Source organism: Alligator sinensis, unplaced genomic scaffold (genome assembly GCF_000455745.1).
Source record: "Alligator sinensis unplaced genomic scaffold, ASM45574v1 scaffold93_2, whole genome shotgun sequence".
Taxonomy (NCBI): domain Eukaryota; kingdom Metazoa; phylum Chordata; order Crocodylia; family Alligatoridae; genus Alligator; species Alligator sinensis.
This window is the reverse complement of record NW_005841854.1, coordinates 3,057,253-3,070,924: the sequence shown is the minus strand read 5'-3', so window position 1 is coordinate 3,070,924 and position 13,672 is coordinate 3,057,253. Positions and strand designations below refer to the sequence as shown.

Sequence of the window (13,672 nt, the reverse complement as noted above, 5' to 3'; positions counted from 1 at the left end):
TACTTGAGATGCACCTGTGGATGCACGATAGGGTCCGGTTAGCCCTGCCGACCATGACCTTGCACTGTCGGCCCATGTTCATCTTGGAGTCAATAATGACTCCAAGATCCCTTTCTGCCTCCGTGCTCTCAAGAAGGGAGTGTCCCATCTTATAAGTGTGCTGCTGGTTACTACTGCCCAAGTGCAGCACCCTGCACTTGCCAGTTACTATAAATATGATTACTATTTGAGTTACTATAATACTATAGTATAATACTAAATATAATATAATATAATATATAAATATATATATAATATAATACTAAATAATAAAATAATACTATTTGAGTTACTATCCCAACAGATTCACGTTCACATATTTATAGTATGTTTGGGCTTATGCTTAATATATTATTATTTGGACTAAAATACATAATTAATGGGGCATAAAAGGTATATAATACATTTCAAAGTAAAAATTGTACTGTCGCCACTGATTGGCACATGTTGGCTTCATCTATTCTGTTTGTTGTACTTTGCATTCATCTTTATATTGTATGAGGCAGCAGTCTTAAAACTCTTAAAATAACCGTAATGTTAAATGACATTTCAGTTAACGATTGATCTAAAAAACAGGTACTTTCTTCTAGCATTCTTTTTGGGTTTGGTTCACTACCACTATATGTCTTAATTTTAAAAAGACTTTTTGACATATTTCAAAATTGTCAAAATTTTACTGAATGTTACTTTTATATTGAAAAAAATTTATTAACCATTTCTCCTCTTCAAATCCTATAACTCCAACGCAAGTGCTATCTAAAAAGGAATGCCAGAACCATTAATTGTCAGTCAGTTTAATGAACATTATAAAAGTTCTTATCCACTTCTATTTTTCTGCTTGTCCAAACATTAAATCTTAGGTTTTTTGTAAGGAATTTGTGCTGTATAACATTTATATGTAGGATTCAAAGCCCTCTGTGTGTATATGCATATGTGTATTACATATGTATAAAAACAAAATATTCTCATATTTTCATACAAAAATATACTTGCATGTCAACTTACTTCTTAGGAAGTTTAACTTTTTTCACTTTTTCTTCGGCATGTTCATCTGTAATTCCAACATGACAACCTAATGCTAAGAGGGTCCTGGAAGGCAAAAACCACAATAAATCAATGTAAAGCTTTATACATTGCTATCTGTTCCTATACAAGATAAGAATTATAAAATGATGTGCCTGAATTTGATAGCCTGAAGGATTCTTTCACTCCTTCATTCTTAAGTTCCTATATACATACATTTCCACAAGGAAAAAAAAGATCAATGACAGCAACATTATAGCATTTAGTCTTTATGTAAAAATCTTTAGTTGTTATACACATCTTGGCAGTATTAGGAAAATTACAATTTAGCAGGCCATTTCTAAGTAATCAATTTAAAACATTAGAACAGATTGTTATTAAAATGGGAGTTTTATATGGGATAAAGATTTCAAATATAGACTAACAAACAGTAACTAAACAAGTTGGATAGAAAAAGAGCCTCCTCTCCACCTTACAGCCTATTTCTTTAATAAAATAAAAAAGACACTATGCTTGTATAATCCAAGACATTTCTTTTTGCATACATGTTCCAGAGGAGACTCTTCATAGTCAGCAAATTAGTATAGCAATACTCTCTTTTGGGTGAAGTAAGTATAGATAATTAAGCACTGTTGTATGCTGACTCATGGATTGGTTTTGCCTTACAAAAAAATTCCCACATAGCATACTTCAAAAGATATGATGACTATAAGCTGTCATTTCTTTAGCATTTCCAGATGCTTTTATAGAGTCAATTAGCAATTATTATTTTTTCCATTAACTCACTCTCAGAGACTTTGTATGTCACAGACCTCAGTAAAAAAGAAAAATTATATTTGGCTTCTTCTGAATCATGCCAATATTCCTCCTTTACTGGGCCAAAGGCCAAAGAATGAAATAAGGTCTTTTTTTTTTTCTTTTATCACCTGAAGAGTATACCACCTCTACAGAGAATTCAGATTCTGGCAAATCCAAATAAGTGGGTGAGACTCTTCTTTTGTCTAATATAGCTTCTACCTTCACTTTAAAATGGGTTCAGTAGGATTATCATCTGTGCAAGAAAGCAGCTGAGTCAACAGTGTATTGTTAGAAAGGTTAACACATTTTCCTATAAGGTGGTTGGATGTGTCCAGGACATGCAAATTAATAAAAAAAAACAGATACATAAATGGATTTTAGGTGGGGACCACAAATTTATTACCTTAATACTGGGTAAGGGCGATGTATACCCATCCATTTCACACACCAGACATATAACTGGGTACAGTGTAGGTTTACATATAAAACCAAGGTTAGACCTTCCTAACCTAACACAGCACTCAGTTCCAACCCTCCCTACCAGGTGCTTTGAGGAGGTAGAGAGAATAAGTGGGAGACGTAGGTTATAAAGACTTTAGTTTTCCCTCTGAGGTCTCATTTATCTGTCAGAGCTATCCCATTTTTCCATTATCTGAACACCAACTGCAGACTGACAATTACCCATTCCTACATTTTTAATAGTTAATTCTTTTATTCCAGACGAGGCTTTCTGATACTTCAAGGAAGTTGGGGGTAGGAAATACTTAATGTCAGCCAATTTAGTCCAATGGAGGAAAAAAAATCTTCTTGATTCCCAAAACTAGACCCATATTATCCTGGAAATATGGTTCATTCAGTTCAAGCCCAGGAAGATGATCTGGGGCAAATAAGATGAAAAAGGCTAGAGCAAAGCACAGAAGCCTAAATTATTGTTGGGGAGGCTGGGGGGAATCAACTGGAATAAATCAGTTGTGACTCTTCTCCCCTGAGCAAGTAATGAGACACAGTAGGCATTAGTAGACTAATTAGCCACATAGTAAACATCTCAGCATCTACACGTGTCCATATTTTACAAATACTATTCTGCTACAGAGTAAAATACTCGGCAGCAGCACATGTGTAGATGCTGCCCCAGCTGGCTGGGGCACAAGGATGCTTCAGTGCAGGGGCTGCCTGCTGGCTAGCCACATGCTGAAACTCCTTCATGTCCCAGCCAGCCCCTCCACAGCACAATGAATTGGGGGGAGCAGACCTGGGCTGGCAAACATATCAGACCCCCCCGGCCTTCTGCCAGCCAGGATTGCTCTGACCCAGATCAACATGCTATAGCCCTAGGCACGTGTGCAAATGGCAATAAACTCTGGAGTTTATTGCTCACAGGCACACATTCAAACAGCATACCCATGAGCAACAAACTCTGGAGTAATAAAATCTGGATTTTATTGCTTCATGCTAATTAAACATGTAGATACACCCAGTGAGAACAGACAGGGAATATCTCTGCTTTGTGGTCTGCTTTCCCCTGGTTCCTAGTATCAATGCTGCTTTCCCCTGGTTCCTAGTATTCCTTTTCCTTGACCCTAATAAGGAGCACAGCCTCCTCCCCACCCTTCCTATCTGGGAAACACAGTTCAATCATAGTTTCATCTTGCTCATTAGGGGTGGTGAGAATGCTTTAGTTCTGTACCAGTCAGATCAAAACTTGGCCCCAGTGTGTGTGTGCATGGGTTTGGTTGAGACTGATTGAGACAGAGCTCAGAGATGTAAAAGTTTGACTGAGATGCAATTTTGCCACCATTCAAGAAGGGCAGAATGCAAAATTTTGATTTAGGCTTATCTCTTGTTTAGAACATTCTTGCTTTGTTATATGTGTTGCTGCTCAGGTTGATGAGCCATAGGCTCCAACTGATTCTCATGCAGGTCTTATTTTTTAACGTTCATATAAAGTGAATTGCATGGTTGTTTATTATGAACCCAGACCTTATAAGTTACCTTTAAATAAGGAATTAAGACTATTCTATTTTTAATAGGCACATTCTCATTTAAAAATTGCTGCATTTTTATCTGAAAAAGAAGATTTTCCAAAAGTTAAAAATTGAGCTTTGCAAGAAAACTAATAAACACTCCCCTTGGGGAATATCATTTTTAATTACTGCAACACAGTATAAGACTGGGTGATTAATAGATTCAATCACTACTGGCCCTCAGCAAAGAAATATTAAATCTAAGACAATGGGCTCAAATTACCATGTGCAAAAATGTTCCAGAGATCTCAGTCAGAGGGAGAGACTTATTTGTCAACCAGCGAACTGTGTGGAGTTTACAGATATATTAGGTCCATAAGACACAGACACTCCATTTTTCCAAAGGCCAGCAATATAGATCCTCAGTAGAGGAAACCTGAAAGAAGCAGTATATCTGCCTCTGATACCATCTTCTTCATCCACAATGATGGGAAGGTGGCAGAGACTGGTGGAAGGTAGCAAGGTGGACAGAGATGAACTCTGTTGCACCTAAGTTTCCACTGATGTAAATGATCTTAAGCCAATAGGGAAATCTGAGCACTCTCTCTCCTTTTATAACTTGCACCAGGACAAAGAGGACTAGAATCAAGGAGAAGGTTGGGTAAATTTGCACCTAATAGACTAACTAAATCAGAGTTGCATAAGGTTTCATAAGCGGTGGCTTACTTCATTAGATGCCATGAAGGAATGCAGGAAGCAGAACTTCTCAGAGCTTCAGAAACTCTGCTTCTTGCAGTCCTTTCACAGCATCTGATGAAGTAAACCACTGCTTACAAAATCTTATACATCTCTGATTTAGTTAATCTAATAAAGTTCAAATCTACTGCGTCAGGCCATGACCCTAAATCTGGGGCCTCAGCCTGTCTGGCACAGGCATTCATCCGAGTCTATCACTTCCCAAAATGAACTTTGGAGCTGACAGGTGTTCAGAACAAGATATCTGGATATAACCACTCACCCATTCTCTGCAATCAGAGTGGCCAGCCAGGGCCAACTGACTCTCTACCCCTTCCTGTAAAATCAGTGACTTGGAAGAGAAAGTGTTTGGGCAACAAGGTTCAATCTTGTGCCCACGATCCTCAGCCTTGGTTTATACCTCTACCAGCTATCTGTCAAATGCTCTGGCTACCCAACCCAGTTTTCCCATGGACCCAAAGTCTGGTCTGAACCTTTGGCTCCCTAACCTGATTCTGGTTTGATTTCTAGGCTACCTAACCCAGCTGACCTCCTGAACTCATTCTCTGCTCAACCCTCTGGATCTCTGACTCAGTTCCTCAGATAGAGCTCCTGGCTTTCTGGCTCCCCTATACTCAGACTCTGTGCATTTCCCTCAGATCTTAGTTGCTTTTTCTGACCACAAATGACCCCCAAACCTGGCCATCCATGATCTGAAATGACACCCTACCTCATTTCTGAAAAACACACATAACTATCTCCCTTTGATAATCATAACTGGAGAAGTGGGAACTGGAGCTTTGGAGTCAGATTTTAATTGCCCTTCTGACAACAAATAGATCCAATGAAATCAGTTGGAGGCCCCTCAGAGTTAGGTGCTAATCCACAAAAGTAACATTATTGAAATATGGTCCTAAGCATAATATGACACATATAGCCATCACACACAATTAAGTCTATAAATGGAACTGGAAGGAGAGTAAACCAAAGAACAACAACCATAAAAACAGAATGAAAGAGGAACTGAAAATAGAAATGTAAGCATGTGTAGGAATGGGATCGAGTGTAAGTAGTGTATTTACTCAAAAACAAAATGTGCCTTTTTTTCCTAATTAGTAGAGGTGTGCAAAATGGGCCATGTTTGATTCAGATTCAGCCTGAATCAGGGACAGTGATTCAATTAGTTGATTCAGATCACTGTCCCAATTGAATTCGGCCAAATCTGAAGATTCGATGCTGATTCAGACAGTCAGTGATTCAGCCACAGACACAGCTTGAATGTTTTTTCTACACACTTTGAGGTACCAGGGGTAGCTTGTGAATGCTGCAGTAGTGGGGCAGTGGAGTGTACCACAGGAGCGCAGAGGGGCTCCCTGCATGCTCAGCAGCAAACCTGGGAGCGGACTGGAAGTAGTTCCAGTCCATTTCCAGATTCACCGTCGAGTGCACCCCCCCCCCCCCCCGAGCCCCCAACTCAGCAGTCAGCCACAGGGGGACCCTGGGTGCCTCTCCAGACCCAGGAGGCACCAGTTGCTGAGCTAGGGAGGTTGGGGGGGGGGCCCTCTGTGCACTCCCCGGCAGACCCAGAAGTAGACCAGAAGTGCTTCTGGTCCACTTCTGGGTCTGCTGCCGAGCAAGCTGGGGGACGCCCCCTGCGCTCCTCTGGACACTTCATCCACCCCACCATCTCAGCATTCAGGAGCTATCTGGTACCTAGAGATATGTAGAAAAAACATTTAAAGCTGTGTCTATGTCTGAATCATCGAATATTTACAAATCTCTCCGACTCAATTCAGAAAGTTACGATTCAATTTGGAGAGATTAAAGGGTCTCCTAATTCAATTTGGATTCGGAGATTCGGCCACCGAATTGGGCCAAATCTCTGCCAAATCAAATCAGTGACGTAAGCTTCGCATAGGCCTGCTATTTAGTATGGAGGGGAAAGCCTCACCTTACATTTGCTAACAAGAAAATCTCATTAACTGCATGTTCTACTATTAAGCTGCTGCCAAAAGCAACTTTGCTCGGTAATGGAAGCCAACTATGAAGTTGATTAAATGCATCCCACACTGAGCATGACTATAAAAAGACATGGCCCACAGTGGGAAACATGCTGATGGAAACCTCCCACAAGAATAGGTTAACACAGCCAATCTGAATAAAATGCACAGTGGTACCCACTACATGCAGTACCCTTCAGTGTCGAGTGCCCCTTATCATCTACTGTTTTCAAGTCATGGTGAGCTACTATATTGCATACATTTTTAATTCCTATTCTGGCCCAGATTCCCACAAGTGAAGGAACTCAGCAGGGAGCAGTGTACAGCAAAATAAGTTTTATTTTTTGTTTCTGCTTTGGGTTTGTGTTAACTTGGATTTGGCTCTGACTATAGGGGCAGTTGGAGGCCACAGGGATACATGGGAGGCCCTCTGTGCTTTGAACCCTGCAAAGATCAAGGATCTAGGGGAATAAGATAGTGAGGAAGCAGCTCTGCAAGGGTCAGGAACTCCATGGGCTGAGTGAATTGACATTAAGATGTGGCCAAGGGCCCAGAGGCCCCAGTGAAGGGAATTAGAGTAAGACCTGTGACACGTGGGCATAGCTATGAGAAACGATGGAGGCCATGAAGGGATGCCCTAGGAGAGGTGCTATCACAATAGATGCCAGGGATGCACCCTGAATTTGGGGACCAGTTCCTGAAGAAGGCCTAAGAGGGGCAAGTGCTCTGAAGGGTAGCCTGGCAAGGACAGGTGAAAGTGAGGGCCGTGAAGGTAGCCTGTTGGTGAGAGGAAGGGACAAGCAGATGGAGACAAAGAGTGGGAGTCCTGCTCAGGTTAGGGCTGGATGATTAGGCAGATTGGCAGCCTAAATATGTGCAAGGTGAAGCAAGGCACAAAAGACCAAATCCAGGCCTCTGAAAGTGTATAACTAAGTGTATAAACTTTTATATCGAGGCATGTTAGGTGAGAAGTCGAAACCATATTGGGGGAGCTGGAGCAGGAGAAAGGATGTAGTGCGGGGGGGGGGGGGGGGGGGGGGAGCAGGTGGGGGATAAAGGAGTTTTCAAGCTGCACTAAAAATAGTTTCCAATTCAAATCACTACAGCAATAGTACTAAATAGAGTGGATTAATGTACTATGCTTCCACTTCTGCAGACTTGCAGAAATGAAATGAATCTGACAATCTCATTCAAGTGCCTAGAGAATTAATGTCTATATGATAAAGCCACCAAAGTACAATGCAATTAGCACTTTGGAATGTCCCAGTAAGGAACAGGCCAGTGATTAGATGCCTTAAAAGAGCAGCATGGAGACAAATGCTACAGAGTGATCTTCCATTTGCTTAATTCGTTGGGCCTATAAATTTTAAGTAATAACAACACTAAAATAAAATAAGCAATATGCAGTTATATATAATCAACCACTTTGTTTTTTCTGAGTTAGATTAGGGGACTACAGACCGGGGCCTGAAAAATGTAGGGAACACTAATATTTGTGACCTACCCCAATACTGAATGGGATACTGTTACTGTTCATTGAATGTTGCTAGAAAACCTTCCACATTTCAGATTCTGAATCATACTTCTATAAATTAATCCACCCCTACTCCTCTGCCCAACACTGTAGGCAAAGTTTGATAAATTAAAGCAGTTATTTTAGAATAAGAAAAATCAAAAGTTAGAAATGGAGTGTTCCCTCAAGTGCTGTGAAATACATATTGAACCCACTTCTCACTCCTTGTGCCTTAGTTAAAAACAGAACTTCCCCATCCAAAGAGGAGATTATTATACAAATACAAGGAAAGTGCCATGAAAAGAGACTTAATTTAAGGCTGTAGTTTGTAGAAACTTACTTCAGTGTCTCAAGCGACATTTGTAAATTATAATTTCTTTCCTGCTCTGGCAACTTTGAAAATTCCACTAAGCATGGGTGCTGTCTTTTGTTGTCATCTCTCACCTGCAGGATAATAAGAAAGTGAGTTTAAATGAACTTTAAAAATTACAGTTATGTTTTTAAAACACAAAACAAAACCACTCTCCTCAAAACAGAAAAGTGCTTTGGTACAATTTGATGTTCCTGGAGTAAAATTACAGGCTCAGCTGAGGCAGATTTTGGTACTCAGTCAAAAAACCATATCTAAAGTGAAATATAAGCACATTTTATTACCCAGTCCTTCAAAACAGTACACAGAAAGAAGCAGCTGAGACTGACTTAAAATTATTATTCAGAGGTCACTACAACCTTGAAGGTAGAAGTAGATTTTAACAGACTGAGCCATAAAAAGTTCAAATATTTTAGAGACTGTTTTTAATCCTTTTTCAATGTAGCATGTAAAAATTTGTATATGACACCTACTAGCTAAACCTATGTGCATAATACTGAAAATCATGCCATGCAAGCATGAATAGTCAAAAGACAAATATCCCCTCTAAAGATCACTCAATTTATGCTTCTTAAAATGATTAGAAGATGGTCAGCAGCATATCAGCTGGCAGAAGTATTCAGAACACATGCAAGATTGGCATATTAATTTATTTTGATTACAGTGATGCTAGGGAGTCAATAAGAGTCATTTACTAAACCCTTCAATTTAAGCAGTCAATTGTGAGTACATTTTCAGCTTTGCAAATCGCTTGAGCACATGATAATCACACCCTCTCAGTTATAGTTTTTTTCCATTAGAAAAAAAGGAATAGAATGCCTGTGTACTTCAGTGGGCTGTTTTGAGGTTTGATTAGTTAGTTTACTTTGGAATTATTGGATAAAAGTAATTGTATAAAAAGTATAATAGCACATTGACTGAAAGTACTTTTTAAATCAAACTTACTTCAATTTTTTTTTCCAAACAAGTTACAAGGAAAACAGGAACTTAAACATTCTCTTTGGCAGTTCAATAACTTTGTTAATAGAAATTTTAAAAATATTGCTTATGTCCAAAATGAAATATTTGATACTGAAAGATGCCAGTCTTGGAAACCGGCATAGGTATGAGAAATGTGTCACTGATAATACAGAAACATTTGGGGGAAAGAGGGCGGGGAGCTCTTGAAAAAAAGCTTCCTCCAGCAAAATCTTTGGCATCTAGCCCTAAACAGAAAGATGATTCTCAGGAGAGCATGGACCATCCGTACAAAGCCTCTCTGCCCCTACACTGTGTTCACTTAGCAGGATGGCTTTATAGGTCCTACAACAGCAGTGGCTTCCTCTGTTGCAGCCATCTCTGGGATTCTTCAAGAGCGCTTCAACTAATGCAGATGAGAACTAATTTTCATGGTCCTGATGGGGGCAAACAATTTGATTCTTTTAGTATCACCTGAAGTACGCTCCAGTGATCAACTTCTTCATCAGAAAAGACCAAAGTTTTAAAGAAAGGCTTATGTAGCATCTGTTATGGGGTGACTGAGCATATGGAAATGGAGAGCTTCATGCAGAAGCTCCTTCTGCATACAGATATATGATTTAATTAAGACCCTCGGAGTAATTTTCTTGATTTGAAGTTTTCCACTTTCTATGTTCAGTTTTGTTAAATAGCTAGAGGTAAATAATAGTTGAGGAAAGGACTTAGACTTGACCGCTGGTGAGTCGATTCCAATTCTGTTCTGTAATCGCTAAATGCCAAAAAAAACGCAAATTAGCTGCTATCTGCCTCATGCCCAGTTCTGCTTTCAGGCTCTCAAATTCAGACACCCATGCCAAGAACTTCTCTAATGATGGTTGAATGGTGGGTACTTTTTTGGCACTAAGTACATGCAGAGTGAGAAAGAGTGCATGGAGTGCATTTGCACAGCAAGATGTCCTAGCACAGTCAAAAGCAGCATAGATATGTCAACAGATGTTTATAATCCTTCTACGACCTGGAAGACTAGTTGTCTACACATATGGTAGCTGTGCAACTACACTGCATGTTTGCTTTAGGTAGAGAAGCAGGAGGATTCCATTACCTCAGAATATGGACACATTTAAAGCCAATTTATTCTGAATTTTTGGTCGTAAATGAAAATGCAGCCCTCAGTTCTAGATGATGTGTGATAAGTAAAATTATGCCACTGTCTGATCTTTTATTCAACCCCCAAAATGCATTACAACCTTTCATATTTAATAAGAACATTTTAATTAGCATTTTTTTTCTCAGAAGTGTGACATTATCTTATCAATGTGATAGAAGAACGTGCAACAGGAGACCAGCCTGCCCAGACAACAATCGCTTCAATGAGTTGAAACTCAAAATGGAATCTCACAATAGTTGCTTGGTCACAGTACTAGAGAAGAGTTTAAGAGTGGGCATGCAGGGAGAAAATTAAAGCACAATTTTAGGTGCAGCTAGCAAAGGCATAAAAGGCAAGAAAATGGAAATCTACAAGTTTGTCAAGAACAAGAGAAGGGCAAAGAAGCCACAGGTTTTTTTATGGATGATGCAGAAAAGGCTGAAGTATTTAAATCCTGTTTCATTTCAGTCTTCACAAATGGAGTCAGCTACCAGATGAGGGCAGCTGTCTGCAAAGATAGTGAAGGAGATATACAGCTCAGAATAGTGGAATAGATTGGAGATTACTTAGAAAAGCTAGTTTCTTTCAGGCTCTCAGGGCTAGATGGGATGCAGCCTAGGGTACTGAAAGAATTGATTGCAGTAATTTCAGAGCCATTGACTATTCCCTTTCAGAACTCATGGAGAACAGGTGAGGTCCCCAGTGACTAAAAATGGCAAATACAATGTCCTCTTAAGAAAGGAAAGGAGGAAGATCTAGTGAATTACAAACCAGTCAGCCTAACCTTGATACCTGGAAAGACAATGGAGCAGGTCCTCAAGGAATCCATTGTGATACTCCTAGAAAAAAATGGGGATCAAGAACAGCCGGCATGGATTCATTCAACAAGTCATGCCTGATCAATCTTGTTTCTTTCTATGATAAAGTTCAGAGGATGGAGGAAGAGCAGTGGATGTAATATACCTTGACTTTACCAAGACTTTTGACACTGTTTTCAGGACATTCTCATTAACAAGCTAAGATACACACTAGACAAAAGAATTGAGTAATGTTTCCATGTTCCATTGAGCACGACGATCCAACAAGTTGATACCAGTATCTCAATGTCTAGTTGGGAAAAGGTATCAAGGGAGGTTCACCCTGGAATCTGTCTTTGGTGCAGTATTATTTCATAACTCCATTAATGATCTGGATGAGGGGATAGACTGCACACTTAGCAAAATTGCAGATGACACCAAGTTGGGTGGAGCTGCAGATGCTCTGGAGGGCAGGGCTAGGATCCAGAATGACCTGGATCGACTGGAGAAATGGTCTGAAATTAACCAGATGAAATTCATCAAAGACAAGTCCAAAGTCCTGAACTTGGGGTGGAATAATTGCATGCACAAATACAGATTGGGGAGTGATTGGTTAGGCTTCAGTACTGCAAAAAAGAGTCTGGGTGTTACAGAAGGCCATAAACTGAAAATGAGCCATGTGTGTGCTTTCACCACAAAACAAAGTATACTGGGTTATATTAGCAGGAGTGTCACTTGCAAATCAAGTGTTCTTCCACTCCATTCAGCACTGGAAAGTCCTTCCCTGGAATATTGTGCCCAGTTTTGTGTCCCACACATCAATAAGGATGTGGACAATTTGGAAAGAGTCTAGCAACCAAAATGGTTATGGGCCTAGAAGGCAACACTTATGAGTTGAGGCTGAATAAAACTACAGATATTTAGTCTGGAGAAGAGAAGTCTGAGGGAAGATTTGATAACAGTCTTTAAATACCTGAAGAGTGATTATAGAGAGGATGAAGATGGATTTTATTCTGTATCTGTAGGGGACAGGAATTGGAGTAACAGCCTCAAGAGGTAGCTGTGGAATTTAGGTTGGAGGCTAGAAGGAACTGTCTTACTGCCACCAACATTTAAAGACTTCAGATCTCAGAAATGTGTTCTACTCATCTGGTACCAATGGCACCTCCAAGGAGACATGATCAGACCATTTATCCTTTTGTACTTAGCTATTTTTAACTTATTTAATGGGGCTAATAATCTCTACCTACCTCTATAAAGCTGCTATGAAGATCATGTCATTTATTTTTTAAAACTACTTAGACATTTTACTGAAATACAAAGTCACATAATACTTGTTCTAAAAAAAGCAATATTTATATATATTTTAAAATACCTTTATTTAATTTTACAAATGAAAGATAGGTTTGGCTCCTCAATTAACCAGATCTAATCTGTCCTTAATTTCTTAGTCTGATCTGACTGCTAAATTGTTGAAATTTATAGTAATTAAAACAGTCTTTATCAGATGTATTGGCAGGAAGCTGTACCAAATAATTTTGTGTGACTTTTAAACAAATTGTCTGGTTCATCAGGTTGCATCAAGTGCAATAACTTTTTCCTTATATTTTTATGTATTTTTATAAACTGAGAAAGCAGAAAAAAGTGACAAATCCAGATGTTACAGAGATTACAGTATTTTTGGTGTTATTTGAGCGTAATAAGAATAGGGATTCCTTTACTGACGCAGTACTGCTAGTGAAAAATTTGTTTTCCTATATATATATATAGGACCCAACTATTACAATTTATTGTCTGTTTCTCTGAAGAATCCAAATCTCTATAGATTAGCATTTCCTTCCATAAGTAGGTCTGCATAACCACTGCCATTTGTATTCTACATAACTAGCTTATGTGACTAAGTATTGTTCAGCTGACTTTAAAATATCCAATAAATATTGTTGGGTGGATTTGCATTTTATGAAGCCAGAAGACAGATTTTCTCCCCTTCTATGCATCATGGAAAGGAGCAGGAAAATAGGTACAAAGACTACCTAAATGACACAAACTCTCCTGCCTTGAGAACCTTCAGAAGCGCTTTTTCATGGCTGCTGTGAGACACTACAATACTGTGGCTCAAGGAGGTTCATGGTAGGCAAAGGTGTTAGGGTGAGCCAAGGAGTACCTGCCTTAAACAGCCTGATCCTTGGACAACCCATGAAGTTTCCCAGAAGAAATCCATAATAGCTCTAACCATATGTTAAAAAGTCTTAAACCTGTTCTATGTTGCACCCCACTGCAGTGCTTCACAGAGGTATTTCACAGAAAAAAACCACTGTGCTGCTCCAAC

General features: G+C 39.4%; 1 protein-coding gene and 1 long non-coding RNA gene across 18 annotated transcripts in view; one reads left to right on the top strand and one right to left on the bottom strand.

The window, feature by feature from the left end:
• The window catches only part of RYR2 (ryanodine receptor 2), an 847,904-nt gene that overhangs the window by 378,026 nt on the left and 456,206 nt on the right, over positions 1 to 13,672 (bottom strand). For all 17 annotated transcript variants that reach the window (XR_003095960.1, XM_025213656.1, XM_025213760.1 and 14 more), the window contains 2 exons: positions 8,413 to 8,516; positions 1,045 to 1,128 (listed from right to left, as the gene is read on the bottom strand). Coding sequence is in view for 16 of the 17 variants with exons in the window: in XM_025213656.1 (XP_025069441.1) it covers positions 1,045 to 1,128; positions 8,413 to 8,516 (188 nt within the window). In the remaining variant the exon portion in view is untranslated. The remainder of the gene's footprint in view (positions 1 to 1,044; positions 1,129 to 8,412; positions 8,517 to 13,672) is intronic.
• The window catches only part of LOC112551665, a 32,877-nt gene that overhangs the window by 12,186 nt on the left and 7,019 nt on the right, over positions 1 to 13,672 (top strand). The gene's annotated exons all lie outside the window — the stretch shown is intronic.